General features: G+C 42.0%; 1 protein-coding gene across 2 annotated transcripts in view; it reads left to right on the top strand.

Moving 5' to 3' along the window:
* The window catches only part of SLC7A8 (solute carrier family 7 member 8), a 97,701-nt gene extending 77,027 nt beyond the window's left edge, over window positions 1-20,674 (top strand). For both annotated transcript variants that reach the window (XM_056810053.1, XM_056810054.1), the window contains 5 exons: window positions 6,502-6,605; window positions 11,145-11,241; window positions 14,493-14,642; window positions 16,812-16,989; window positions 18,167-20,674. In XM_056810053.1, coding sequence (XP_056666031.1) covers window positions 6,502-6,605; window positions 11,145-11,241; window positions 14,493-14,642; window positions 16,812-16,989; window positions 18,167-18,336 — 699 coding nt within the window. In that variant the 3' untranslated portion in view covers window positions 18,337-20,674. The remainder of the gene's footprint in view (window positions 1-6,501; window positions 6,606-11,144; window positions 11,242-14,492; window positions 14,643-16,811; window positions 16,990-18,166) is intronic.
* Window positions 20,675-26,381: the final 5,707 nt, after the last annotated feature.

The raw sequence follows: 26,381 nt of genomic DNA, 5'->3' as shown, positions 1-26,381 counted from the left end.
ATACCTTGACCCAGGCTATAATATTTTCTGATCACTGAATTAGCCCACAAATATTAACTAAGTGCCTTTTGGGTAGACCACTGTAATAATGAAATTTTAATATTCTGCCAAGTGTAATATTCTAAATGCAATATTTAGAAATTGATTTGGGAATATAATATTAATTTTAAAAACCAATACATAGTATTGACTATAAGACTGAAAGTAAGGGTTTAAAATAAACAAACAAAAAGACCCTATTTGCTTCACTTTCCTCATCTGTAAAATGAGCTGGAGAAGGAAACAGCAAACCACACCATTATCTCTGCCAAGAAAACGCCCAGTGGAATCCCAAAGAGTGTGGTCCCTGTTTATAAAATAATTAATCCTTAAGTCATGAGGATGATAGTAGCTTTTAACAATTAAATTTTAAATATAGTCCAAGAAAGAAGTAAAGAGGGAAAGAAAAAAATATTTCTTAGCCTACCAGCCCACAAGAGTGTCTTCCACCTGAGCCACCAACTTCCAGGGGAGGGGAAACCCCAGTCTCCTCTATTGTCTCATTTTTATAGTCCTCCTTCTCCACATCACATCCTTTCCCTTTGCCCCATCTATCACATCTCAGGAACCAATCAGTCTCTGACCCAGATCTTTAATCCATAGTTCCTGGTCTCTAATGGGCTGGCTCAGCTGAGCAGAAAGTTCATTATTCTGGGAGGAAGGGGTTCCCTTTACACAGCCCTCTAGGATAAGTACTGTGGCTACTAAAGAAACTTGAAACATCATCCATCCATTGATCAAACAATTATTTATCAAACACTTACTACATGCCAGATACTGTGTTAGGCTACAAATATAAATACTGAAACAAGAACCCTGCTTTCAATGAGCTTACATTCTCTCACTCTTTTTTTTTAACCCTTACTTTCTGTCTTAAAATCAATGCTATAGGAGGCAGCTGAATGGCTCAGTGGATTGAGAACCAGGCTTAGAGATGAGAGGTTCTGGGTTAAAATTTGACCTCAGACACTTCCCACCTGTGTGACCCAGGGCAAGTAACATAACTCCCATTGCCTAGTCCTTACCACTCTTCTGCCTTAGAACCAATAGACAGTATTGATTCTGAGGTGTGTCAACTTGGAATCTGGAAACCCCAGTCTTGAGATCTTGAGAAACCCAAGTTTGTAGCAGCAAGTAGATCTCCTCATGCTTGACCTTGTCACTTGAGAGTTTCTCCCTGAGGGAAGAAAGCCCAACTTCACAAGTCTCAGATTAACAATAGACCTTAAAGTAGTTTAGGTGGAGCTAGCTAATTAAATCAGGTGTTAAGTACTGTTTTTGTCCCTGTAGTTTCTCCCTTAGTGTCAAAGCTCTTTCCCAAAGTAGCCCATCCCTTGGCTGGATCTTTCCCTTTTGTGCCCATTGCAAAGCATCAGCCTTTCCCTGATAATCCTGTCTACAACTCCCCATTTTCTTTGTTGCCATTGTAAAGCCTATACTCCCCCCTGCTCAGTCCCCTAAAGGTATAAATCCCCCAAATTCTATGGCACTTTGGAACTGTCAATATCTGGTGGTTGGCATTCCCAGGAGTTGGTGGCCAGAGTAGCCAATCAGTGGAGGCTCTGTGTGGGTTGGTGGTACACAGCCCTGTGAGGAAGCCTGAGAGAAAATTACAGAACCCCTCTCCTTAATTAAATATGTGGTTTTTCTGACTAATAGTTCTGTCGTTTTTTTCCAGTTCAACAGGTGGAAGGTAAGGGTTTAAAACAAACAAACAAAAAAAGAAAACCCTATTTATCAGTTCCAAAGCAGAAGAAAGGAAATGGGTAGGCAAACAGTTTCTGAGGACAGATTTGAACCCAGGATCTCCTACCTCTAGGGCTGGCTCTCTATCAATGAATTTACATTCTAACAAGAGAAAGAACAAATACATAGCTATGTTCAGAATAAGTATAAAAAGAATAATGTATGAAGTGGTTAGATACAAGGTAATTAGGGAGCGGCTTCCTCTCCAGAATTTGTAGAAGGTGGTATCTGGGCTGAGTTCTAAAAGAACAGAGAGTTCCTTCAAGGCTGAGGTAAGGAGGTAGTGCATTCCAGACATGGGAGGACAGCTTTGCCAAGGTACAGAAATGTCATGGTTTGTTGTGTGTGAGGGATAGAAAGAAAGCCAGTCTGACTGGATCAGAGAGCAGGAGGGATAAGAATATACAGTGAGAATAGCAGGATAGGTTGATAAGGTTATGAAAGGCTCTAAAAGTTAAAATAGGAATTTATATTTTATCCTAGAGAAAATAGAGAGTAACTCAAGTTGCTTCATATCTATTGGGGATCGGAAAATGATGGCAGCTGAAACAATAGTGTAGGCATTATATAAGAAAGCATAGAATTAAGTATCAAACTGTACCATATCAACTCTAAAGTGCTTCAATAATTCAGAGAAGGAAGATTTTTTTCTTATATGTGTCATTTCAGAGAAGCTATGTGACTCAGTGGATAGAATACCAGACCTAGAGTCAGGAAAACTAGCCTTCCTGAGTTCAGATCTGACCACAGGTCCTTCCTCACTCTGTGACCCTGGGCAAGTCACTTAACCCCAGCTGCCTAGCCCTTTCTGCTCTTATGCCATGGAACCAATAAACAAACAAAAAGACTATGTTTGCTTCACTTTCCTCATCTGTAAAATGAGCTGGAGAAGGAAATAGCAAACCACACTGCCAAGAAAACTCTAAATGGGATCCCAAAGAGTCAGGCACAACTGAAAAACTCAGTATAAGAACAATGTGGATCCTGACCATTTTTTAGGGACCAGTCTGTTTTGGGGGGTGGGGGAGTGAAAAAAGACTGTGACATGATAGAGAGAAAAACATTTTTGAAGGCATCATTAATAGTAAAGTAAAACATGTAATCTTATATAGAGGTTCATTCAGCGGCCTCTCTGAGGAACCAAGGTCTCTGTCCAGATGTGACACACTGTGCATTCAACCTACATATGCAGGCATCACACTTAGTGCTCTGCCTTAATACTGTGGTTCATTTATTATATAGGTTTTTTTGGCACATGCTTCTTTGACACACAATCAATCTTCTACATATGTGACATTCTACAATTTGATTGGATATTACCAAATCACCTAAACAACACTCTTTGTGATGTAACTACAACAAAGAATTCTGTGATCAATTACTAGGTTTCTACAACACTCTGTGACAGATATGATTAATGTGAATAAAGCCATTTGTAGGTTAGTACTCCTTGACCTGCTGAGAGGATCATTATGCTTTTGGTCAACTTTCACTATCAATTATAATTACTTGGGAGATGAACAACAAAACATCTTCGTATCTAGGTGTAAGGACTTAAAGCAGATAGTTTTGGGGTTTTCCTCAGTTTACAAGTTCTGTTTTTCTTGTGTTACTTTAAAGTGCCTAGCAATGCTGCTTGTCTTCTGTTCATCAACAAATTCATTGTAGTGTAATAACTAGGGAAAGATTCATTATAGTACTCAAGCTTTTGGCCAGTGTTTATTGTAAGGCCTTGAAGCGTGTCTTGTGCTTGATAAAGGAAGGGTTATGTGCCATAATCTTTGGGTTTTGATTCTGTAATTATAATCTTTTCATGGTAATAACCTAGAGGGTTTAAAGTATATATATATGTATATATATATATATATATGTTATAAGTATTTGCTCTCATATTATTTCTCCTGTATTGGGGAGAGAATAATAATCATTACAAGTCCATTAGTGGGAGAAATTTGGGGAGAGAAGTCACAGAGGGGGATCAGCAGGGGGCCCTCATTCTGGGGTCTGCTTTTCAGGCTCCATTTCCTCAGACCATGACCTTAAGAGCCGGTCAGGGTATGATGGCCTCCAGCAATCTTACATTAGACAGAGAGTTCCTTGAAGTCAAGGACTATACCATTTTTCATCTTTGTAACCTGAGTGCCTGGCACAAGCCTGTCCCCCAGTAGATGTTCAATAAATTCATTGAAATGAGGTGGTCAGAGTAAAATATGTGATTCAGTGGACAGAGTGCCAGGCCTGGAGAATGATAGTCCTGGGTTGAAATTTGGCCTCAGATACTTCATAGCTTTGTGACTTTGGACAAGTCACTTAACCCCAATTGCCTATCACTTGCTGCTCTTCTGCCTTGGAACCAATATATATTAACTATAAAACAGAAGGTAAAGGCTTAAAGCAAACAAACAAAAAAAGAAATTAAGTGATCTGTGCTATTCATCGTAGTTAGGAAAGGAAGTAGGACCTAAGCTGGGTCTTGAAGGCAATGAGGGATTCATATGGGGAAGGGGAAGATTTGTTTCTAGGGAATGAATTTTGGTCTGTGATTTCACTGGTTTTTAGGAACTCCAAAGCAGATCAGGAACTGTTCATCTTAGTTGCTGGAATCAGAGCAGAGCAGAAGTATCATATCAGAAATGAGATTTAAATTCAGGTCTTCCTGACTTATCAAATCTCTACTCCCTCCCTATGCTAAGAAGCCTCTCATATGAGGAAGCACTGGGGGGGGGGGGGTGGCAAAAATGGGCAAGGCTTATTCATTGAACAATGGGAAGACTTTCAGTCTCTGACTAGTCAACTATGTTTACTCAAAATAGTGGGAGATCTGGTTCCTTGAATGTGTTTTTATGGGCCTCTGCCCTATGTAGTGAATCTAGAATCGGTATCTTTTGTATCTCCTTCCCCAGTAGGAATAAAATCTAGGTCTCAACCTGCTCTCCACAAATCTAATCTAACAAGCATTTACTTTGTGTGTATTCTATGTAAGATACTGTGTAGGGCCCTGCAGAGAGAGACAAAATGACAGTCTGTGCCCTCAGGTAGCTTACGTTCTACTGGGAGGGTACAGGAGAGATAGAATAAGCAAGTGGGTAAGAGTATCGATGAAACTAGGAGAGAGAGAACCCTAACAACTAAGGGAATTGGGAATGACTTGTAGCAAATGGCACAAGAGTTGACCCTTGAAGGAAATGAAGTCTTCTAAGAGGCAGAAGTGAGAAAGGAATGGGTTACAGGCAGCAAGACAGGGGATGAACACCAAGTATGGGAAATGGCAGTTAAGTCACTGATCTGCAAAATATTGAGTTATATAAAGGATAAGAATATTCAATAATCCTAGAAAGGTATGCTGAATTTAGACTGAAGGGATTTAACTATCAAGCTTAAAAGTTTGTATTTTATCTTGAAAGGCTACAAGATTTGAGTGATGATATATGTTATAACCCAGTGAAATTTTGTGTCAACTGGGGGGGGGGGGATGAAAGGGAGATCTTAAGAATCATGTAACCATGGAAAAAAATTTTAAAACAAAAATTTTAAAAAGGCTATAAGAACCTTCTTGAGCAAGGCAGTAGCATGTTGGCCACTTAAGATTATTTTGGCAATTATATAGTGGGTAGATCAGAGAGAGAAAAGACTAGAGGCAAACAAAATCAATTAAGAGGTAATTAGGGAAGATCATTCCATGGATTGAGAGCCAATGCTGGAGATAAGGTCCCGAGTTCAAATCTCACCTCACATAGTTCTGGCTGTATGACCCTGAGCAAGTCACTTTACCCCAGTTGACCAGCCCTTACCACTTTTCTGCTTTAGAACCAATATACAGTTTTGATTCTACAACAGAAAGGAAGTGTCTTTTAAAGAGAGAGAGAATGATAGTTAAGTTGGCCCAACTGAGAGAACACTAGCAGACACTTTAAAACTGTGATTATGGGGGGCAGCTGGGTAGCTCAGTGGATTGAGAACCAGGACTAGAGATGGGAGGTCCCAGGTTCAAATCTGGCCTCAGCCACTTCCTAGCTGTGTGACCCTGGGTAAGTCACTTGACCCCCATTGCCTAGCCCTTACCACCCTTCTGCCCTGGAGCCAATACACAGTATTGACTCCAAGACAGAAGGTAAGGGTTTAAAAAACAAAACAAAACTGTGATTATGGACAAGGCACTGAATCTTTCTGTGCCTCAATTCCTATTCTGCAAAATGATGACAATAATAATACCTCCCTCCCTAATGATACTTGACTTTAGCCAAGAATTTGTGTTCAAAAAAGTGAGAGATCAGTCTCCTTGAATATTTTCTTCTGAGTCCTCTGGCCCCCTCGTTGTAATGAAGATAAAATGAGAGAGCTGTAACACACTTTGCTAGTTACTAAAACAATAATAAATAGCCTAGATGAAAGGGGATCATTATTGGAACTCAAGTGTAGTCGTGTGATTGAAGAGAAAAGAATGTCTGCCAGAGATGTGCTGTTAGAACAGTTCTTACTTGGCAGCTGAAGAGAGAGGACTGAGTCATGGAGGCCCACTGCAGCCACCTGTGAAGGTGGCCAGGGTAGAGGTGGCAAGGGCTACACACAGAACAAGAGCAGTGCTAGGAGAGAAAAGCAAGTAAAGATGGCTGGGAAGCAGCATTAAGAGAGGCACACACAGGTGGTGCCCCTTCTGGGGCTGCTTTCCTCCAGAACTCAGCCCAGTTTTCACCTTTCCCTCGTCTCTTCTTTCAGACCTTTGGAGAGAAGCTTCTAGGGGTAATGGCCTGGATCATGCCCATTTCCGTTGCTCTGTCTACTTTTGGTGGCGTCAATGGATCTCTCTTTACATCCTCTAGGTGAGTTCAACTACAGCATTGTCTGTTTGGGCATGGCGGAGCCTTGCTATGTAAATGGCTTTGTGTGCAATAATGCATTTGTTTGTGGGTGTGTGCATGTGTGTACAGGTCCACATTTTTGTATGTCTGGATTGGGAAATGTGTTTCTGTATGACTCGTGTGTGTGTGTGTGTGTGTGTGTGTGTGTGTGTGTGTGTGTGTGTGTGACACAACAATTTCTAAGGTTCCCCCCATTAGGTAGAGAAAGAGAAATACTTTTATTATTTTGAACCTACTACAGTAAAGAGGTGGAGAGTAGAGTTGGCCCCAGTCTCTTTCATTCTTAACTTTGATGACCTGATGTAAGGGCACAGAGAAATTTTATGGCCTTCCATTTTCTGAAGATCCAGCTACTATGAAAGGAAAGGGGGAGAGACAATGATTCTTTTTTTTTTTAAGTCCTCTCCTTCTGTCTTAGTATTGACTCTAAGACAGAAGAGTGTCAAGGGCTAGGCAACTGAACTTAAGTGACTTGCCCGGCACAGCTAGGAAGTATCTGAGGTCACATTTGAACCCAGTACTTCCTGTGTCTAGACCTGGCTCTCGGTCCACTGAGCCACCTTGTTGCCTATGTTGTATGCACTTTTTTTTAAAAATTATATTTTATTTGATCATTTCCAAGCATTATTCGTTAAAGACATAGATCATTTTCTTTTCCTCCCCCCCACCCCCCATAGCCGACGCGTAAGTCCACTGGGCATTAGATGTTTTCTTGATTTGAACCCATTGCTTTGTTGATAGTATTTGCATTAGAGTGTTCATTTAGAGTCTATCCTCTGTCATGTCCCCTCAACCTCTGTATTCAGGCAGTTGCTTTTTCTCGGTGTTTCCACTCCCATAGTTTATCCTTTGCTTATGAATGGTGTTTTTTTTCTCCTGGATCCCTGCAAGTTGTTCAGGGACATTACACCGCCACTAATGGAGAAGTCCATTATGTTGTTGTATGCACTTTTTAAAAAAGATTCTGATTTCGTTTTTATGGGTTTTTTAAAAACGCTTACCTTCTGTCTTTGGTCTCAATTCTAAAACAGAAAAGTGACAAGGGCAAGATAGTTGGAATTAAATGACTTGCCCAGGATCAACACTGGTAGGAAGTATCTGAAATCAGATTTGAACCTAGAGGGGGCAACTGGGTAACTCAGTGGATTGAGAGCCAGGCCTAGAGATGGGAGGTCCTAGGTTCAAATGTGGCCTCAGACACTTCCGGGCTGTGTGACCCTGAGCAAGTCACTTAACCCCCATTGCCTAATAAAAAATAAAAAGATTTGAACCTGGGTCCTCAAGCCTCTAGGCCTGATGTTCTATATACATACCTGGTCCTGAAAAACATGATTCTTTTTTCTTTTTATCTTCATTTTATTCCAATAACAAATAATCTTTCCAAGTTACATGATTCATGTTGTCTCCCTCTCCTCTTTCCTACTCATTCCTGGAGTTGATAAGCAATTCCACTGGGTTATACAAGTATTTTCATTCAAAACCTGTTTCCTTGTTATTCATTTTTGTAAGAGAATAATCTTATCAAACCCAAACCCCAAATCATGTAGCCAAACCCATAAAGGATCAGGCATATGTTGAAAGACGTGATTCTTGAGAGAGCATTGTGACAGCCAGCGTCCTGGGGTAGGTGTCATTGCTCTGCTGCTCACTGCCTCTGTGACTTGAGCAGGACGCCCTTGGCCCTTATTAGTTTCTTCCTGTAAAGTGAGGAATTTGGACTAGATGGTTTCTGTGAACCGGCGATCCTAGGAAACAGGTCAGAATTTAAGCCTTGACCTCTAGAGCTCTCCAGGACCACACTCCAACTTGGTTACTCGATATCGTGTTGACTTTGGGGGAGCCAATACAGGGAAAGGGGGCAAAAGGCTAAGAGGGTGCCCAGCCCCGCCCAGCATGTAGCCTCTGCTGTGACTTGTGCCAGCCCACATTGCAGAATAAAATGAAGACAACTTGGAGGAGGCTGAGGAGGAACAGATGATCTTATCCTCTTCTCTTTCACCTTGAACTGAATGCCACAAGGAGGCCAGGGAGGATTCCAGCTAAACTCTGTAGGTTTGGGTTGGAACTCAGCCACGTGGTGCTCCTGGGAATTCTTCAGCCTCAGGGGAGCATTTATACCCAAATCAGTCAGTCATGCAGGCAGGGCAGCCACAAGCTGTGGAACCCACTCTATTCAGCTCTCTTAGAGCCGAGCTGGCTTATAGCCAAGGCAGCGCCAGCTCAGCAGAGACACTTTCCCATGAAGCGGCGACAAAGGTGCCAGGTTGGGGGGGCCAATTGTGCAGAGAAGGTGTAGAGGCCCAGGACTGTCTCCTGTACCTGGGGCATTGAACATTCACCCACGGCAACCTCATGTGCCTGTTAAACAGGGGCTGCTGCAGCCTGGAAGTCACAGAGGAGGGCCCTGGAAGGGCTTGTCTATTGTGGCTCTCGGGGATCTTTTGGAAGAGAAAATGACTAAAATCAATTTAAAGCTGGGTTTGTCCCTCCAGGCAGGTCATGCAGGCAGGTCTGGACGCATGTGGATGGGTGTAATTGTGTGTGTGCATGCAAGTGACAGAGGATCTAGGTGGGTGCTGGCCTTCTGCACATACCATCCAGGGGTGGGATCCCCCAGCCCCATCCCTATCTGTTTTATAAGAGGTCTTCTCTGTCCCTTTTTCCCTTTAAAAAAGATTTCATTTCAGTTCTAAAATAGAAGGTATGGAAGCATATGTGGGTATGACACTTTTTCTGCCCTCCTCGGTTCTCAGCCAGAGCAGGGATTTTGGAACCAGGAACGTAGACAGGAGAGGCAGGCAAAAAGGTGTGCATGGAGACTCTGCAGCATTGGGGGCTGTTCTTGATGCATGGTGCACACTGCAGGGGTGTCCATAGGCGGGCTCGAGCATCCAAGGCATGTGTGGGGTCGCATGGGGTGGAGCAGGTGGCAGAGACTGAATGTGAGTACCTGGTGCCAACCGTCAAATTCCTGTGTTTCTGATTCATGCACATCTGGCAAACATTCTTCTGTGTGTCAACCTGACACAATTCTGAGGGGACCTTGTTTTTGCCTGTTGGTTTTTTTTTTTACCCTTTCTTTCTGTCTTAGAGTTAATATTAAGTGTTGACTAAGGCAGAAGAGCAGTAAGGGCTAGACCATTGGGGCTAGTTGACTCACTTGGGGTGACACAGAATAATTGCTTTTTTTTATTGGCCATTCCTGGTCAATACCCATCCAGTGCTGACCCTCAACAGAACCATGAAGTCAGTGGTTCCATCCTTAGAGCCATATCCTCCTAGTTCTTGGTCTTCTCACCCTATCTCCTCCATTATACTTTGGCCAGCATTCATATTGACGTATAAATGACTACTGAAAACTTAGAGATCTCTCTTCTGCTCCAGAGAGATTTGTCCTGTCAATAAAAAGAAGGGAAAAAGGACAGCTGGGTGGCTCAATGGATTGAGAGCCAGGCCTAGAGATAGGAGGTTCTGGGTTCAAGTCTGGCCTCAGACATTTCCTACACTTCCTAACTTTGTGACCCTGGGCACGTCACTTAACCCCCATTGCCTAGCCCATACCTCTCTTCTGCCTTGGAGCCAACACAGTATTGATTCCAAGATGGAAGATAGAGGTTTAAAGGGGGGGGGGGGGGACACAAAATAATATAATAAAATTCCAGGTATAACAAAGTCAGGAAAGGTATTTTTGGGAGATGACCTCCCAAGACATCTTCCTGAGCCTAAATATGTCCTTAAGACACTTACTAGCTATGTGCCACTGGGCAAGTCACATAACCCTATTGGCCTCAGTTTCCTCCCCTATAAAATGAACCAGAGAAGAAAATAGCAAACCATTCCAATATCTTTTTTTTAAACCCTTATTTTCTGTCCTTAAGTAACCTTAAGACAGAAGGTCAGAGACTAGGAAGAGTCCTTAACTGTCCTTAAGTCCTTAAATGACTTGCCCAGGGTCACATAGTTAGGAAATGTGAGGCCAGATTTGAATCCAGGACCTCCCAATTCCAGATCTGGCACTCTATCCACTGTGCCACCTCAATGCCACGATTACAGTGTCTTTGCCAGGAAAACCCTGAGGTCACAAAGAGTCAGTCACACCTAAAACCACTGAACAATAACAATGCTTTTCCAGCAGTTTCTGAAATCATTTCAGGCAGGTAATTTAAAGCTGGCCACCTCATTCCCTCTGACTTCAGCCCAGTTCCACATGGCTTCCAAGCATGAAAATGGTGGGGCCATTAGCAACCTAGACCCCAGATAGCGTGTCCTCCCCGGCCACTCAAGACTCATCTATCTGCTGCCTCTGTGTCAGCACGGACAGATAAATGAGACCTTATGTGTATATGTCTGGGGTGGTGTGTGTGTATGCATGGTTGGAGGGGCAGCCTGTTTACTGGGACCAGTTGCTGGGGCAAGGTGGAGTGGGGTGAGGGGCAGTGACTGCTGGTCCCATAAAAAAACAGAGACCTCATTCCCCTGTTCCTTTTCTCCCTTTATTAGATTATTCTTTGCTGGAGCCCGGGAGGGCCACCTGCCCAGCGTGCTGGCGATGATCCACCTAAAGCGTTGCACTCCAATTCCTGCACTCCTCTTCACAGTAAGGACCAGTCAGTTCCCCAGCCAGTTCACTCCATTTTAACTCTCTCCTCCCCATTCCTACTTCTCTTCTGTTTGAGGCTACCATCTTGTTCTAATCAGTATATTGCAATAAATCTGTAATAAGAGAGACAGAAGCACACAAGGTCTGAGCTTATCTATTTAGTGGTGTAGTTATTAGTAATAGGGGTCAGTGGTCTCTCAGCACCCAAAGACCCCTGATGCGGTTAGAATAGCTCTGTTAGTGGTTACGCAAAGTAAAGAAATGCCCCCAAAAGAAGATTGTGATTTTTTTTTTTTAACATTCACCTTCTAACTTAGAATCCATACTAAATATCATTTCAGAAACAGAAGATAGCTCAGGACCAGGCAACTGGGGTTAAGTGATTTGCCCATGGTCACACAGCTAGGAAGTGTCTGAGGTCAAATTTGAACCCAAGATCTCTTAGCTCTAAATCTGATTCTTTATCAGCTGAGCCACTTAGCTGCCCCAGGATTTGTTCTCAGTTATGCTAACTGACCATGAGTCTTCACCTATCATGGGAACCAGACAACCCAAGTTAGGCCAATAACCTCTTGTAAGAACTAACCCCACAATGCCAGAACAGAGACTTTCCAGAGTTTATGGTGTTTGGATGGAGGTGAAGGGGGGGCACAGCATAGACTCAGTCAACCTTCTGCAATATTCTCCAGAAGGTTCCTTATCTACCACTTCCTGTACCAATAGAGCTCCGTACTAGGAATACATCTGGAAATCAGGTTAAATCATCCTTCATCCATCTTATCTCCCTCATCTGGCATCTTGTTTTGCTCTCTTATTGAGGGTTAGTGACAATGATAAAGCTTGATTTCAATTATATTATGATTAACAAAACTCTAACTATAAATCAGTAGTCAGTTTCCCAAGCATCTGACCTGTCAGTTCCAATCCTTTGCATATAATGTTACATCATCCTCTTCTAGATTTCTGTGGAATTCTGTTGAGTTGTAATTCATTTGACATGATTTTGCATGTTTTGAATATGTGGATTCATTGACATAGGGGACTCCATGTTGAAGAAATTCTCCCTATAAGCATAGGTCAATCTCTTCTGCCAGTTATTGTATTAGAGGGGCGGGCAGCTAAATAGCCTGGAGATGAATGTCCTGGGTACAAATCTGGCCTCACACACTTCCTACCTGTGACAAGGAAATCACTTTAAAAGACTGATATATATTAATTTAAGGTCGCCAAGGAATTCAGCTATGTAATTCCTAAATGAAAACTCAAGTCAGCAGTCAACTTTTTATGGAGTTTAATTACAACAGGAGGAAGAAAGGAATTAGAGACAGAGAGAGAGAAAGAGAGAGAAAGGGGAGAGAAGGGAATAGGGCTTAAATACCCCTTCTGTTTAGGCTGGGCCAAAAGGCCCAAGCCCTTAGATAGCTGGGGCAAAGAAAAGAGATCAGTCCCTATTACTCACGTGACCAAAATGGAGAAACAGTTTCAAAGTCCCCCACCTTCAGCTTCCTTCAGCGCAAACTTCTCAGAGCACACTCCAACCACTCCGACAAACTCCTCAACCACCACACCTGAGTCTTCAGACCCCTCTCTCTTTAAGGAAACCATCCAAGTTCCCTCCCCTCAGTTCTCATATCTACCAATCACTGTCCATCAATTTCCCTGTGCCAATGGAGCCTCTAGCTTAACCCAGGACTGCCCAGAGGTCTCTGGCTTTGCACATGTCTGTTGAAGGTCATATTTTCAAATAATTAAATCTTTGATCCTTTGCTACAGCCCTTCCTAAATCCTGTTAACCTGAGTAGGGTAGAGATTGGAATAATTAAATTTTGATCTATGCTGCAGCCCTTCCTCAATCCTGTTAGGACTGAGTAGGGTGGAGATTGATTCCAAGTATCTCCATTGTATCAATTCTAAAATCAATCATGACTCAAAGAAATTCCTGTTCTATGCTTAAGCATAGGTCAAAGTCCTTTCCATTGTTCAGCAAAAGGTTTCTGTCCTAAAGTAATCTTAAGAAGGGAGGAGGAGGAACCTCCCATGCCAATGGGGTTCACATTCCAATAGACTATCAGTAAGAAATTTTCCAAGTATTAAATTTCCCAATGGTGAAATTTCCAACATTTGTAAGTCTAAGGAATTTTAAGGTTTACATACCTGTGTGACCCTGGGCAAGATCCCATCTGTCTGGACCTTAACTTTCTTCACCTTGGAATCAATATTTAGTATCAATTCTAAAATAGCAGATAATTTTAAAAAATTGTCATCTTAGGATAACTCACTGACTTACTAATGACCAGTATATATCAGGGGTAGGACCTGAACCCAGGTCCTCCTGGCTTCAAGGAGCAGTCCTCTTATTTACTATACTGCACTATACTAGCTATTATTAGCAGATTTTTTAGTGTCAAATAGGAAGGGAAAAAAGGAAAGGAAGATGATCTGGCAGAGGGGGAGAATGAAGAAACAGCAGTTCAGAGAAGGAATATATAGAGAAAATTCCATGAAAGAAACAAAGAACCATCCCCATTACCTTCGGTGAATCATTTCCTCCTTCAGGTCCCTAATCGACATTGAAAATCAGTCAGAAATCATCAGAATATAATGCAATGAAGCCAAAAGCAAGTTAGTAGTAGTACACTTTAGTAAGAAAAAAAAAGAAAAAACCAAATAGTTCAGAACATAGATATGGCTATTCAATCATATGTAAATAGGACTGGAGAAGATATCAGGTTCCTAGTGACTTGCAAGCAGTACTTGAATTAACAATGTGGTACAGTGATAAAAGGAAGAAAGATATGGGATTGTACTAATCTAACTTGTTGAAACCATGAAAATGCACTCTATAGTACTGGTCTGATTCTTAAAAAATTCTACCCCACTTTGGACTCTTCCATAAAAGAGGAGTGCTAAGTGATTTAGTCAAGAGAAAACAAGGATGAGAGGGACTTGTTTCATATATTATTTTACAACGACTGATTTATGACTTGTTCTCCATCTCTACTCAAGGCAGAGAAAAGAAGATTTTGCCTCAGTTGTAACAGGAGTGATGTTAGATTTCAGGAAGAAATGCCTGACCTGGAAGGTCAGGTGCCTGGATTATTGTAGCATATGAGGGAATCTTCTTGGGGCATCTTTTAAAATGGTCTGGTTTGGATTCTGAGGCTATCAGGACTCTCAAAGTTTCTTTTGTGAGTGATTGTAAATACTGTTTGGATTACAAATTCAATCAATTCTTTTCATCCCCACAGTGTATCTCCACCCTCTTGATGCTGGTGACCAGCGACATATATACACTCATCAACTACGTAGGCTTCATCAATTACTTATTCTATGGCGTCACAATTGCTGGGCAAATTGTCCTGCGTTGGAAGAAGCCTAATATCAACCGCCCTATCAAGGTAAGATTTTGATAGTTCAAGACCTACTTTGCCCTTCTGACTTAGAACAGCCCTCATCTATAAATCTATTTCCATTTTTTAGTAACTTCTCTTTTAGGCTTCGCTTTTATACCTGTGGAAATTCCACACATGCAAAATTCTACACATGTGTAAACACATATATACACACTCATAATGCATGCATTCTTCTAGATATATATATATATATTTTTAAACCCTTACCTTCCATATTGATTCTAAGGCAGAAGATCAGTAATGGGGTTAAGTGACTTGCCCAAGGTCACAGCTAGGAAGTATCAGATATTCCAGCTATATTGCTTTTGAGCAATTAACATTTCAGTTTGCCTCAGGAAAATGGAAGGACTGGACTCCTTGGCTTCTTTAGATTCTTTCCAATTCTCAATTCTATGTCATCCAAGATACAAAGATTTTATCAGAATGAAAAGTGGCTCTTCCTCATCTCCACTGAGGACAGGACAAAGAGGAAACTTTAGGAGAGATTAGGATAAGTTAAGTATTGCTTTCATTGTGTCATTGTCCCTCCTTCCCCTGATCAAAGCATTTTAATAGTTCCCTGTTTCCTGCTGGAATAAACAAAAACTCAAGTTAAGAGGCAGTAGAGTAGACAGAGTGCCAGACTTGGAATCAAGAAGACATGGGTTCAGATTCTACCTGATATTTAATAGCTCTATTATTATGAATATTTAACCCCTCTCAGTCTCAGGGTTGCTGTGAACATTTTAATTTCACTTAAATGAAATAATGTATACAAAGCACTGAATATACAGTTCTTCTTGTTTTTTTTAAACCTTTATATTCCACCTTAGAATTAATTCTAAGTATTATTTCAAAGATAGAAAAACAGTAAGGGCAAGGCATTTAGGATTAAGTGACCCAGGGTTACCCATTCTGAGGCCATATTTGAACCCAGGGCCTCCCATATCCAGGGCTAGCTCTCTATCCACTGAGCCACCTAGCTGCCCCTATTCCATTCTTATTCCCTTTCCTAGACCAGAAGTCTCCAAACTTTTTTGATCACACTCCTTTATCAGTTAAAAATTTTTTTTCTGAAAAGTATTATATGCTTTATATCTAACACATACACACACATACATGTGTACCATGTGGGGTCTAAAGAGGAAGGACATTGCTGAGTGAGGGGATCCAAGAGGACTTCCTGGAGATGACACTGGAAGTGTCCCTTAGATGTTAGTACTTTTTCTCCTGCTCTTCACCTGACCACACCAGGGTTTCTCAAACCCATAAAGATTCAATTACAAGGGGCCAGGAGGTGGCTCCATGGATAGAGAGCTAGGTCCAGAGATGGGAAGTCCTTGGTTTAAATTTGACCTCAGACACTTCTTAACTGTATGACCCTGGGCAAGTCACTTAGCCCCAATTGCCCAGCCCTTACTGCTCTGCCACCTTGGAACCAATACTTAGTGTTTATTCTAAGAAAGAAGGTAAGGGTTTAAAAAAGAAAAAGAAAGACAATTACCAGGAGACAGAAGATGATTCCATTCTATATTCTCTCAGGGTTCAACTACTCTGAGATTTTGGAGGATGAATGAGGTCTGTAGAGTGTGCAGTGGGAGGTTGTGAGTGTTGCAGACAGAGGAATGAAAAGTATTTGGGAACCACTGTGTCAGCTAAGCCCTGTGTCTCAGATTCTTTTAGCCTTCAGATTCTTTTAGCCTTCGCAAGACTCCAAAGTCCTTAAGAAAGAACCAGTAGAGTGAATATTCCCCTCCCTTCTTTGCCAAGAGGCAAGAGACTCTGACTTTGGGTGTGGAGCATTGTCCTTATCAGAGATGGTTTGATACTTTGGGTGGTTTTGCTCAATGTTTTGCCCTCTTTTTTATTCTTTGTTTTAGGATAGAGGAGTGAGGGAGGGGATGTATTTGGAAATGAATGTACTACTTAAAAGTAAGATGCCAATAAAAATGTTCATTAAATAAATTATTTTATTTTAAATTAAGTCAAAAGGTTCACAAAGGATATAAAGTTCCACATAGGCTTCATGGGGTTCCTGGGTAGGTCCTCTGGTGTGGCTGAATCACAGCCTTATCAGGGCTGGAGAAAACACCTATTCTTGGGAAGGATCCTTGGCTCTCTCCTGCACAGTGGGGAGACTTTGTGGCTAACAGAATCTCAACTCTTGTCCACCAGATAAGCCTGTTGTTCCCTGTTATCTACCTGCTATTCTGGGCCTTCCTGTTGATCTTCAGTCTGTGGTCAGAGCCGGTGGTGTGTGGGATTGGCCTGGCCATCATGATGACAGGTGTTCCTGTCTACTTTCTTGGGGTGTACTGGCAGCACAAACCCCAGTGTTTCAATGACTTCATAGGTGAGTTTGGGGATGGCTCCACAGTTGAGCTGAGGGAGCCTGGGGGAAAGAGGTTGATCTAGGAAACAGTTTAGCAAGGATTCTGGCAGATTATCAGGATCTGGATTTCCAGTGCTGAGGCTGGTCATAAAGAAAGTCCCCAAGCTAGATCAGCCGAGCCCTAGGAGGAGACCATAGACAAGTTATCGGCCCTGATGCCTTGAAGAAATCCCATGTGAAAACTACACATTCTAGCGGGGAAAATCAATAGATAGATAACTATTAAGCAGTTATTGTGTTGATTGTACTGTTTTCGATACCATTTGGTTAAGACCATGGTCTTTGCCCTTGTGGAGTCTGTAGTTTAATAGGTTTACTCCCTTCCCCTTTTGGCCCCAGTCTTTTTTAAGCCTTACCTTCTGTCTTAGTTCTAATTCTTTTTATTTTTAACCCTTAACCTTCCATCTTAGAATCAATACTGGGTCTAAGGCAGAAGGGCTAGGCAATGGGGGTCAAGTGACTTGCCCAGGGTCACACAGCTAGGGAGTTTCTGAGGCCAGATTTGAACCTAGGACCTCCCATCTCTAGGCCTGATTCTCAATCTACTGAGCCACCCAACTGTCCCCCTCTCTATCCATTCTACCACAATTATTTTCTACATAGAAACCCTTTAGGTTTCTACATACAATTTTTTTTCTTACAAAATCTCAATACAAGCTTTTCAATTTTAACTTGAGAATTGAGAATAATTATCATCTAACAGACACAAAACAAATAGAGAAATTTGCTAGTACTCCTTAAAGAAATAGATATATAGACACATACAGAGATAATCATAATATACCAAAATGCTATGGAAGACTAATGTTTGAGAAGAGTCATCTCAGTAGTTAAAGAAAAAAGTCAGTCTGCCTCCTATAGGAATGAGCCATAGGCTGGATAGATGGGGGAAATGCCTTTGGGCTCAGTGAGATGAATGAAATGCCTAGAAGGCAAGACTCAAGTTAGGAGTCTTAAGATCAGAAGGCTCTGACAGATAAAGGAATCTGCCTGCTTTGCTCTTAAAGAAGGTACTGGTATGTGGCGCCTATGGGATAATCTCCACTGGAGGGGGGGGTCCCCCCAGGATCTCATCATCCCCCGGTGGAATGCCCAGACCCAGGGGCTCATCTGCTTTCTGCATTTTTACCCCTCTTAGCTTCCCTGACCTCAGTGAGCCAGAAGTTGTGTATGGTCGTGTATCCCCAGATGGATGAGGGCCTATCAAAAGAGGAGGAATCCATCGATGAAGCGAAAGAACAGCGGCGGCCCATGTACAAATCCTCTGCCCCCGACGGGCAGGAGTCCGCAGACTCGCCCCGCCCCTGATGCTGACCGGCTCTTCTCCGAGCTTCTTTGGCCTTTTATCCCCCTTTCCAACCCTCTCCTTCCCCCTCCTCCTTCTCCCTCACCCCACAACTGTTCTCAGGCAGGAGCAGTCAGAGAGGTAGGAGAGGGAAATGATAAGTCAAGACACTGTCCTCTGTACCCAGAGAACCAGCCACAGGCCAGTAGGGTCTGAGTAGGAATACCACACACCAGGGCTGTCCCGAGGAAGGGGAACCCCTACCCGGAGCCTCTTAAGAGAAAGAAAATCTAGCCCGGGCCCCTCCTCTACACAGACCCCAACCATTTAGGACTGAAGGCCATCCAGGGAGAGCATCCTTAGGCAATCCTAGTGCCAACAAGCATGTGAAAACCCCCAGATGCAGCATCCTCAGGAATCTAACCAGGTTTGTTACTGCCCTCCTATTTTCCCTTTCTGAGCCCAAGGATCAGAGGCCAGAGTTGGGGAAGGAGGTACAAATCAGACATGGAAACCAGAGGCCCCTAAGGGAAGGGAACAGCTTATAAGCCTGTTGGGGACTGCAGGAGTCTCAGAAAAGGAAGGAGACAGGTGTTTCCCCACCCCCAACTGGGCTTGTATCCCACTCATGACTCCTTGCCAGACACGTGCAAATTCCCTCTAGGGTTGAGGACCAACAAAGGATGATCACTGCCTCTTCTTCCCCTACCTCTCCCCCCACCACACACACACACACACACACACACACACACACACACACACACACACATGCCTGCAGAACAGATTTGGAAAGACCCAGATTATAGCAACTCTGTACCGTTCCTGTATCCTGCCCCAGTTTAGTGCCAAAGCTTTCCAAGGCCAGAGAAGCTTGTTCCCGGCTGGTTTACTAGAGGCGGCTGTTTCTTTCCCAGGAACAGGGTTTCACAGCTCCTCTCTCCTCCCTGGAGCTGCCCTTAGTGGGAAGGAGACGTCCGGTAATTATCACTGGCGTATTCCCTTCTTCCCCCTCCTCTCACCTTGCCCCCTTTGACTAACTCTCAGCGCTGCCAGTTTTGCAGAATTATAGTCTCTCTCTCTCTTCCCTGGGGTGGGGCCTCTCCCTAGAGGGAGACTGTGTGCTACCCAAGTCCCCAGCTTGGATTCAGGGTTGGGCCAACTTTTTCTATCATCTTCCACACCAGGATCAGGACATGAATCTTTCCATTTTTCTCTCTTAGGGCAGCCTTCCCTCCCTGCTGGAGCTACCCACTTCTCATGGGGGAGCTCGTTCTACAGCCTGAGAGGAAGGGCTTGGGGAGGAATGTGTCCTGAGATCAGTGCCATCTTATCTCTCTCCTATTGCCCCAAAGCATCTGCTTTCTTTCCAAGCAATCCTCTTGATTCCCTTCCCCAAAAATACACTCCAGTCCAAACAGTATCTCCCCTCCCTCCCTTCAGGACTGATTTCCAAAGATAGGACAAACCACTAATATCAAGACTAAAGAGGCCATGTATGAGGGGAGATGGAAGGCAGATTCTCAAAATCTCTCTGGATTTCAGAAAAGTCCATCTACTGATTGCATCTCCTTTCTCCTCCCTTATTAGGGAAGATGAGTGCCTCTCGCTGGCTACCCAAGGCAATGGAGATTAAGTCCTTCACTGTCTCTTAGGACAGATAGACTGTATGTCTTTTCCATGTGTTTCTTAGAAATGCAATGTTTGTCCTTTGTAACAAGGCTAATTTTTAACTTCTCCAACCAGGCCTGCAGGGTTAGAGATGGAGGATCTGTGGGTATTGGTTCTCCACAGCTTTCTGAGATCTGTTCATTTCTTCCTTGCTCTCTAGCTGTTCTCACTTAGCAGCCATCCCCACAGAGATCTGGAACTGGGGCATCTTCCATCTCCCAATAACACTTCCAGTGCCCTTCTTCAATCTCCCCAGTTCCCCTGGGATTCTAGGAACAGCTCCATTTCCTTCCCTCTCCCTTTTAACACCTAGTCTGGGGTAGATACCCTTCTCTACTCCATTGTCCCATATGATTAAGTGGGCAAGGCTCAGTTTTGATAAGAGCAAGTAGCCAAGGTGCAGGGGAGGGGAGTCAACCCCCTTCCTATTGACCCTCCTTTCTCATCTCCCTCAACCTCTTCCTCTACTTGTATTATCATTTTTTGTAAAGTGGATGCCTTACTTTTTGGATAAATATTTTTGAAGCTGGCATTTCTATTTCTTTTGTTTTTTAAAATGTTTTCAGATTTTTTTCTGGGTTAGACATAAGAGCCTGGATGATGACCTTCTTGTATCTTTGGGTTGGTATGGGTTTTAGGTTTGGTTGTATTTGTTTATTTGGTTTTGATGTAATAAAATTTTAAAATGGAAAATGATATGTTGTAGTGTTTTAAATGATCCTCTAGAAGGAAGACAAGAGTTCCACCCTGCCCCCTACCACCAAACCTTCTTCATCCAGGGCCATAGATCCCAAAGTTCACTTCAGGGTAACATTCTGGAGGTCCCAACTTTCTACAACCTTGAGTTAACCCAGGTCTGTATCACACAGCTAAGCAACTGTCTTTGGCTTCTGAAACTAGGGTTACCTCTGCCAACAAAGTCTAGTAGCTGATACTTTCATTCGTCCCAAAATAATAATGATAATTACTAATATTTACATAGTCTTTTTTTAACCCTTACCTTCTGACTTAGAATCAATTCTAATCAAAAGAACAATAAGAGGTAGGCAAACGGGGTAAGTGACTTGCCCAGGGTCACAAAGCTAGGAAATATCTGAGGTCAGATTTGAACCCAGATCCTCCCAAATCCAAGCCTGGTCCTCTCTCCACTGTGCTACTTAGCTGCCCCCATTTATACAGTCTTTTAAGAACTACAAAGTAGTTTGTGTGCACTGTCTCATCGGAGTATGGGAGGGAATTACAATATCAATGCTATAATTGAGTTGCAGCATAATGGATAGAGACCAACTTTGGGTGTTAGGAGAACCTGGGTTCAAGTTATGCCTCTGACATATAATAGCTAGGTAACTTCTCAATGCCCCCAGGGGACCTCATTGTTACAGAGAAATTGTGGTTGTACATCTGTGGACAAAGGCATGACCAAAGAGTATAAAGTGAGGCAGCTAGATGGCACAGTGGATAGAGCACCTGGCCTAGAGTCAGGAAGCCCCAGGTTCAGTTATTACTAAGTCAGAAAATAAAGATCACCAAAAAAAAATTGTAAAGACATATGAGAGGGTTTGTAGGAAGAGATGTAGAGCAGTCAAAGCAGAACCAGAAGAAAGATGTAATTACTATAACTGTAAATTGAAACAACTTTTACCACCCCAAAAATAGATTAAAAAAAAAACCATTTGATACCAAGATATAGAAGTATACATTTGTCTCTTTTTTTTAAGCCATTACACTCTTATCTAAGTATTAATTCTAAGACAGAAGAGCAGCATGGGCTAGAAAATTATGGTTAAGTGACTTGCCCAGGATCACATAGCTAGGAATTGTATGAGATCAGATTTGAATCCAAGATGATGGTGAAGGTATGTAGACCCATCTGTTATCTACCAAATTACCCTCAAGAAAATTATGATCTAACATCTCACATCCTACACTAAGATAAATTCAGAATTGGTGAATGACTTGAATGTAAAGAAGGAAACTATAAATTAGATGAACCTGTCAGATATTTGGGATAGGAAAGATTTTAAGACCACGCAAGAGTTAGAAAGTATTACAAAATGTAAAATAAATAATATCAATTTCTTTAAATTAAAAAGGTTTTGTACAAACAAAATCAATGCAATCAAAATTAGAAGGGAAGTAACAATTGAGAAAAAATATAACAAAAACCTCTGACAAAGGTCTAATTACTCAAATTTATAAGGAACTTAATCAATTGTACAAAAAAGCCATTCTCCAATTGATAAATGGGCAAGTGACACAAATAGGCAATTTTCAGATAAAGAAATCAAAACTATCAATAAGCACATGAAAAAGTGTTCTAAATCTTATAATCAGAGAGATGCAAATCAAAACAACTGAGGTACCACTTCACCTAGCAGATTGGCTAAAATGACAGCAAAAGAAAGTAATAAATAGAGGGGATGTGGCAAAATTGGGACGTTAATACATTGTTGGTGGAGTTGTGAATTGATCCAACCATTCTGGATGGCAATTTGGAATTGTGCTCAAAGGGTGCTAAAAGACTTGTACAAGAATATTCACAGCTGCGTTCTTTGTGGTGGCAAAAAAATGGAAAATAAGGGGATGCTTTTCATATGGGCAATGGCTGAATAGATTGTAGTACCTGTTGGTGGTTAACTGGAGGAATTTCATGTGAACTGGAATGACCTCCAGGAATTAATGAAAGGAGCAGAACCAGGAGAACATTATACAGAGAGACTGATACACTGTGGTACAATTGAATGTAATGGACGTCTCTACTAGCAGCAATGCAATCCAGGACAATTCTGAGGGACTTACGAGAAAGAACGCTATCTACATCCAGAGGAAGAACTGTGGAAGAAGAAACGCAGAAGAAAAACAACTGCTTTATCATATGGATCAATGGGGACATGTTTGGGGATGTAGCATCTAAATGATCAACCCAGTGCAATTATCAAAAATATGGAAATAGGTCTTGATCAATGACACATGGAAAACCCAGTGGAGTTTCTCGTTGGCTACAGGAGGGGCTGAGAAGAGGGAAGGGAAAGAACATGAATCACGTAATCATGGAAAAATATTCTAAATTAATTAAGCAGAATTTTTCAAAAAAAGAGAAAATTATGATCCCGTACTACCACTATTAGGTCTATATCCCAAAGAGATTTATAAAGGGGGTGGGGGTGAGGAGGAAGGACCTACTTGTACAAAAATATTTATAGCAACCCTTTTTGTAGTGGCAAAGAATTGGAAATCAAGGGGATGCCCATCAATTGGGAAATGGCTGAACAAATTGTGGTATATGATGATGATTTAATACTTTTGTGTTGTAAGGAATGATGAACAGGATGATCTCAGCACTAGAAAGACCTATGTAAACTGATGCAGACTCAGATAAGCAGAACCAGGAAAACATTGTACACAGTAACAGCAATACTGTGGAATGTTAATAATGTGGAACTGTGAAAGACTTAGCTACTCCCAGCTATACAATGATCCAGGACAAATCTGAGGGACTTAAGACAAAGAATGCCATCCACCTCCAGAGAAAGAACTTTTGGAGTCAGAATGCAGATCAAAGCATGATTTTTCACTTTAGTTTATTTGGGTTTTTGGTTTTATATGATTAATCTCTTCCAAAAATGAATATATAGAAATATATTTCACATTATAATACTTATATAATCCAGAAAAATATAAAAGATCTAAAAAATTTTTTAATAAAAATAAGAACATCATTCTGAAAAGGCTTTACCAAACTGCCAATGAGGTCCATTATGCCAAAAAAGGTTAAGAATCGCTTGCCTAATGTTGTGTACGAGATGATGTTAATGCAGTTACTTGGGGAGGATCATGAATGCTACAGGTGTTACGGTTTATGGTTCATTTGGTACTGAGGCATTTTCACCAAGACTGGGTGGTGCAATGGTTAAAGCACTAGAAAGAGAGTCAGGAAGAACTAAGTTCAAGTATGACCTCAGACACTAGTTGTGTGACCCTGGGCAAATTGCTTCACCGTTTGCCTGAGCTGGAAAAAGAAGTAGCAAACCACTCCAGTATCTTTGACTGAGAAAACCCCAACTGGAGGCACAAAAGAGTCAGACTCGAATGAAAATGACTGAAACAACCAAAAACATGTAAAATAATAGCTCCTATCTCTGGGGTTATTGCAAGGATGAAATACAATTATACTTATAAAGATTTTTGCAAACCTTAAAGCACTATATAAATGCTTTGCTCTGGTCATTTCAGTTGTGGCCAACTCTTTGTAACTCCATTTGTGTCTCATAAAAGATATTGGAGTAGTTTGCCATTTCCTTCTCCAGCTCGTTTTACAGATGTGGAAATTGAGGCAAACAGGATTAAGAGACTTGCCCATGGTCACACAGTAAATGTCTGAGGCCACATTTGAACTCAGGAATATGAATCTTTCTGACTTCAGGCTCAGCATTTTATCCACTGCACTATTAAGTTTCCTATATTAAATGCTAGCTATCATTATTATTATTAAAAAGTAGTGAAGAAGGAAGGACTGTTACTCCATGCACAATTAGTTCAAAAAAATTTTTTTAATCCTTCTAGCTTAGTAAAAACTAAAAGAGAAGGGCAAGAACTAAGCAAATGGAGTTAAGTGACTTGCCCAAGGTCACATCCAGATTTGAACCCACATCCTCTTGATTTCAGGCCTGGCACTCTATTCATTGTACTATCTAGCTGCCCCTGTCCCATTCTTCTTCCCCCCTCCCCCAATCCTTTCCTTCCATCTTAGAATCGATACTATGTATTGTATTAGTTCTAAGGCAGAAGAGTGGTAAAGATTGGACAAAGGGGGTTAAGTGACTCATCCAGGGTCATACACCTGGGAAATTTCCGAGAGATCTCCTGTCTCTAGGTCTGGCTCTCTATCTACTGTGCCACCTAACTGCCCCCCTCAATTATCTTTTAAATGTTTTACTTAACTGGTTTTTATTTTGGATTATACAATATAAAGCCTTCATTTGAGAGCAAGCTCAGGGTCTACATGCCAAAACAAAACTTCTCCACCTCTCCAAATGTTTTAAATGAATAGGGAATAGGAACAAGTCAAAAACACTCCAGCATAAGCTATACCTACATCAATGCTATGTGGGGTGTTTAGTCAGCAGAGGCTTGGGGAGTAGCTGGGAGTAAGTCAAGATGGATTTTATTAAAGATGCTGATTGCTGAGAACAGGTGAATAAGAGGCAAGAAGTCTCTCCAGGTAGGGGAGGGGGCTGTGAAGGGAAGGACAGAAGCAATCCTGATCTGTGCAGAGGATGTTCAGAAGACTGGCTCCAACTGTGCCCTGGGACAAGATGGAAGGCAATGACAAACGAAGTTGATTAGGAAAGAGGATGAAGGGGTGTGATTATCACTTACTGCTACTGGAGACTTTTCCAAGAAAGCATAAAAGATACAATTCAGGAGGAAAGGTTACACAAAGGGGAATGATTGAGGTTTTAATGAGTGGTGACTAGCCAGGCTCTATTACCAAAAGGACAAGATAAGGGAGGCTTGAGCATAGATCCAGGAAGGTCCATTTGGGTTTGATACAAGGCAGAACTTCAGATCCAAGGCGGGTAACTGAGGTTGGTTATAGAGTTACCTTTTAAGTGCCATCCTTATTGGTCAAAGCCTAGAAAGGAAAAGGGCAGCTAGCTGACCTTAGACCAAACAGTCAGTTGTAGAGTCTATACAGCCCCACAGAATAATGACTTTCTAGCTTGGGAAGCAGGACCTATGGGGCCAAACTGTAAAGTCCATCTGCCCTTTGGCAAGCCTCTCAAGCACCTGGCCCAGAGGCCTGTGGGCAGCAACAGCCTAGACTCATATAAACTCTTAGTGTTGGAAGGGGCTTTAGAGATCATCTCCTCCAGCACAATTAAAATCCTCTTCGAAAGCTTACTAAATAAGCACAACATGCAATCCGAGGGCCAGATGCTTGTCTTCCCTGGCTTGCTTGGAGCTAACCCTAGCAGGGCTGGCCACTCTCTATCTGGCAACAGAAAACCACTGGCCTAGTCTGGAAGGAGCATGAAGCTGGCAGAAGGCACAGAATTTAGCACTGGCAAGCAAATTCATTCATCTTGACTGGGCTTTAGCTTTACTCTCTTGTAAAATGAAGGGGCTAGCCAATGAAACATATATGAAACAGCTACCAACCTTGGTACATCACCTATGACTTCCCTCCTGAACCCCCAAGAAAATTCACCCCTCTTGATCTTCAATTAGCCTCTGCAGTTTAATTTTGCCAGATATCCAGAAGCCACAGTAATTTGTTAAATAAATCTGTTTTGAGCACATGTTTATATATTTAATTTTTAACTAAATTTTTTTTCAATTATTGAATATTTTAAGACTGAATTTGGGGGACATTTGGGTGGCTCAGTGGATTGAGAGT

Source organism: Monodelphis domestica, chromosome 1, assembly GCF_027887165.1.
Source record: "Monodelphis domestica isolate mMonDom1 chromosome 1, mMonDom1.pri, whole genome shotgun sequence".
In the NCBI taxonomy this organism is placed as follows: domain Eukaryota; kingdom Metazoa; phylum Chordata; class Mammalia; order Didelphimorphia; family Didelphidae; genus Monodelphis; species Monodelphis domestica.
The sequence above is the reverse complement of the archived record's forward strand: the minus strand, read 5'-3'. Positions and strand labels throughout refer to the sequence as shown.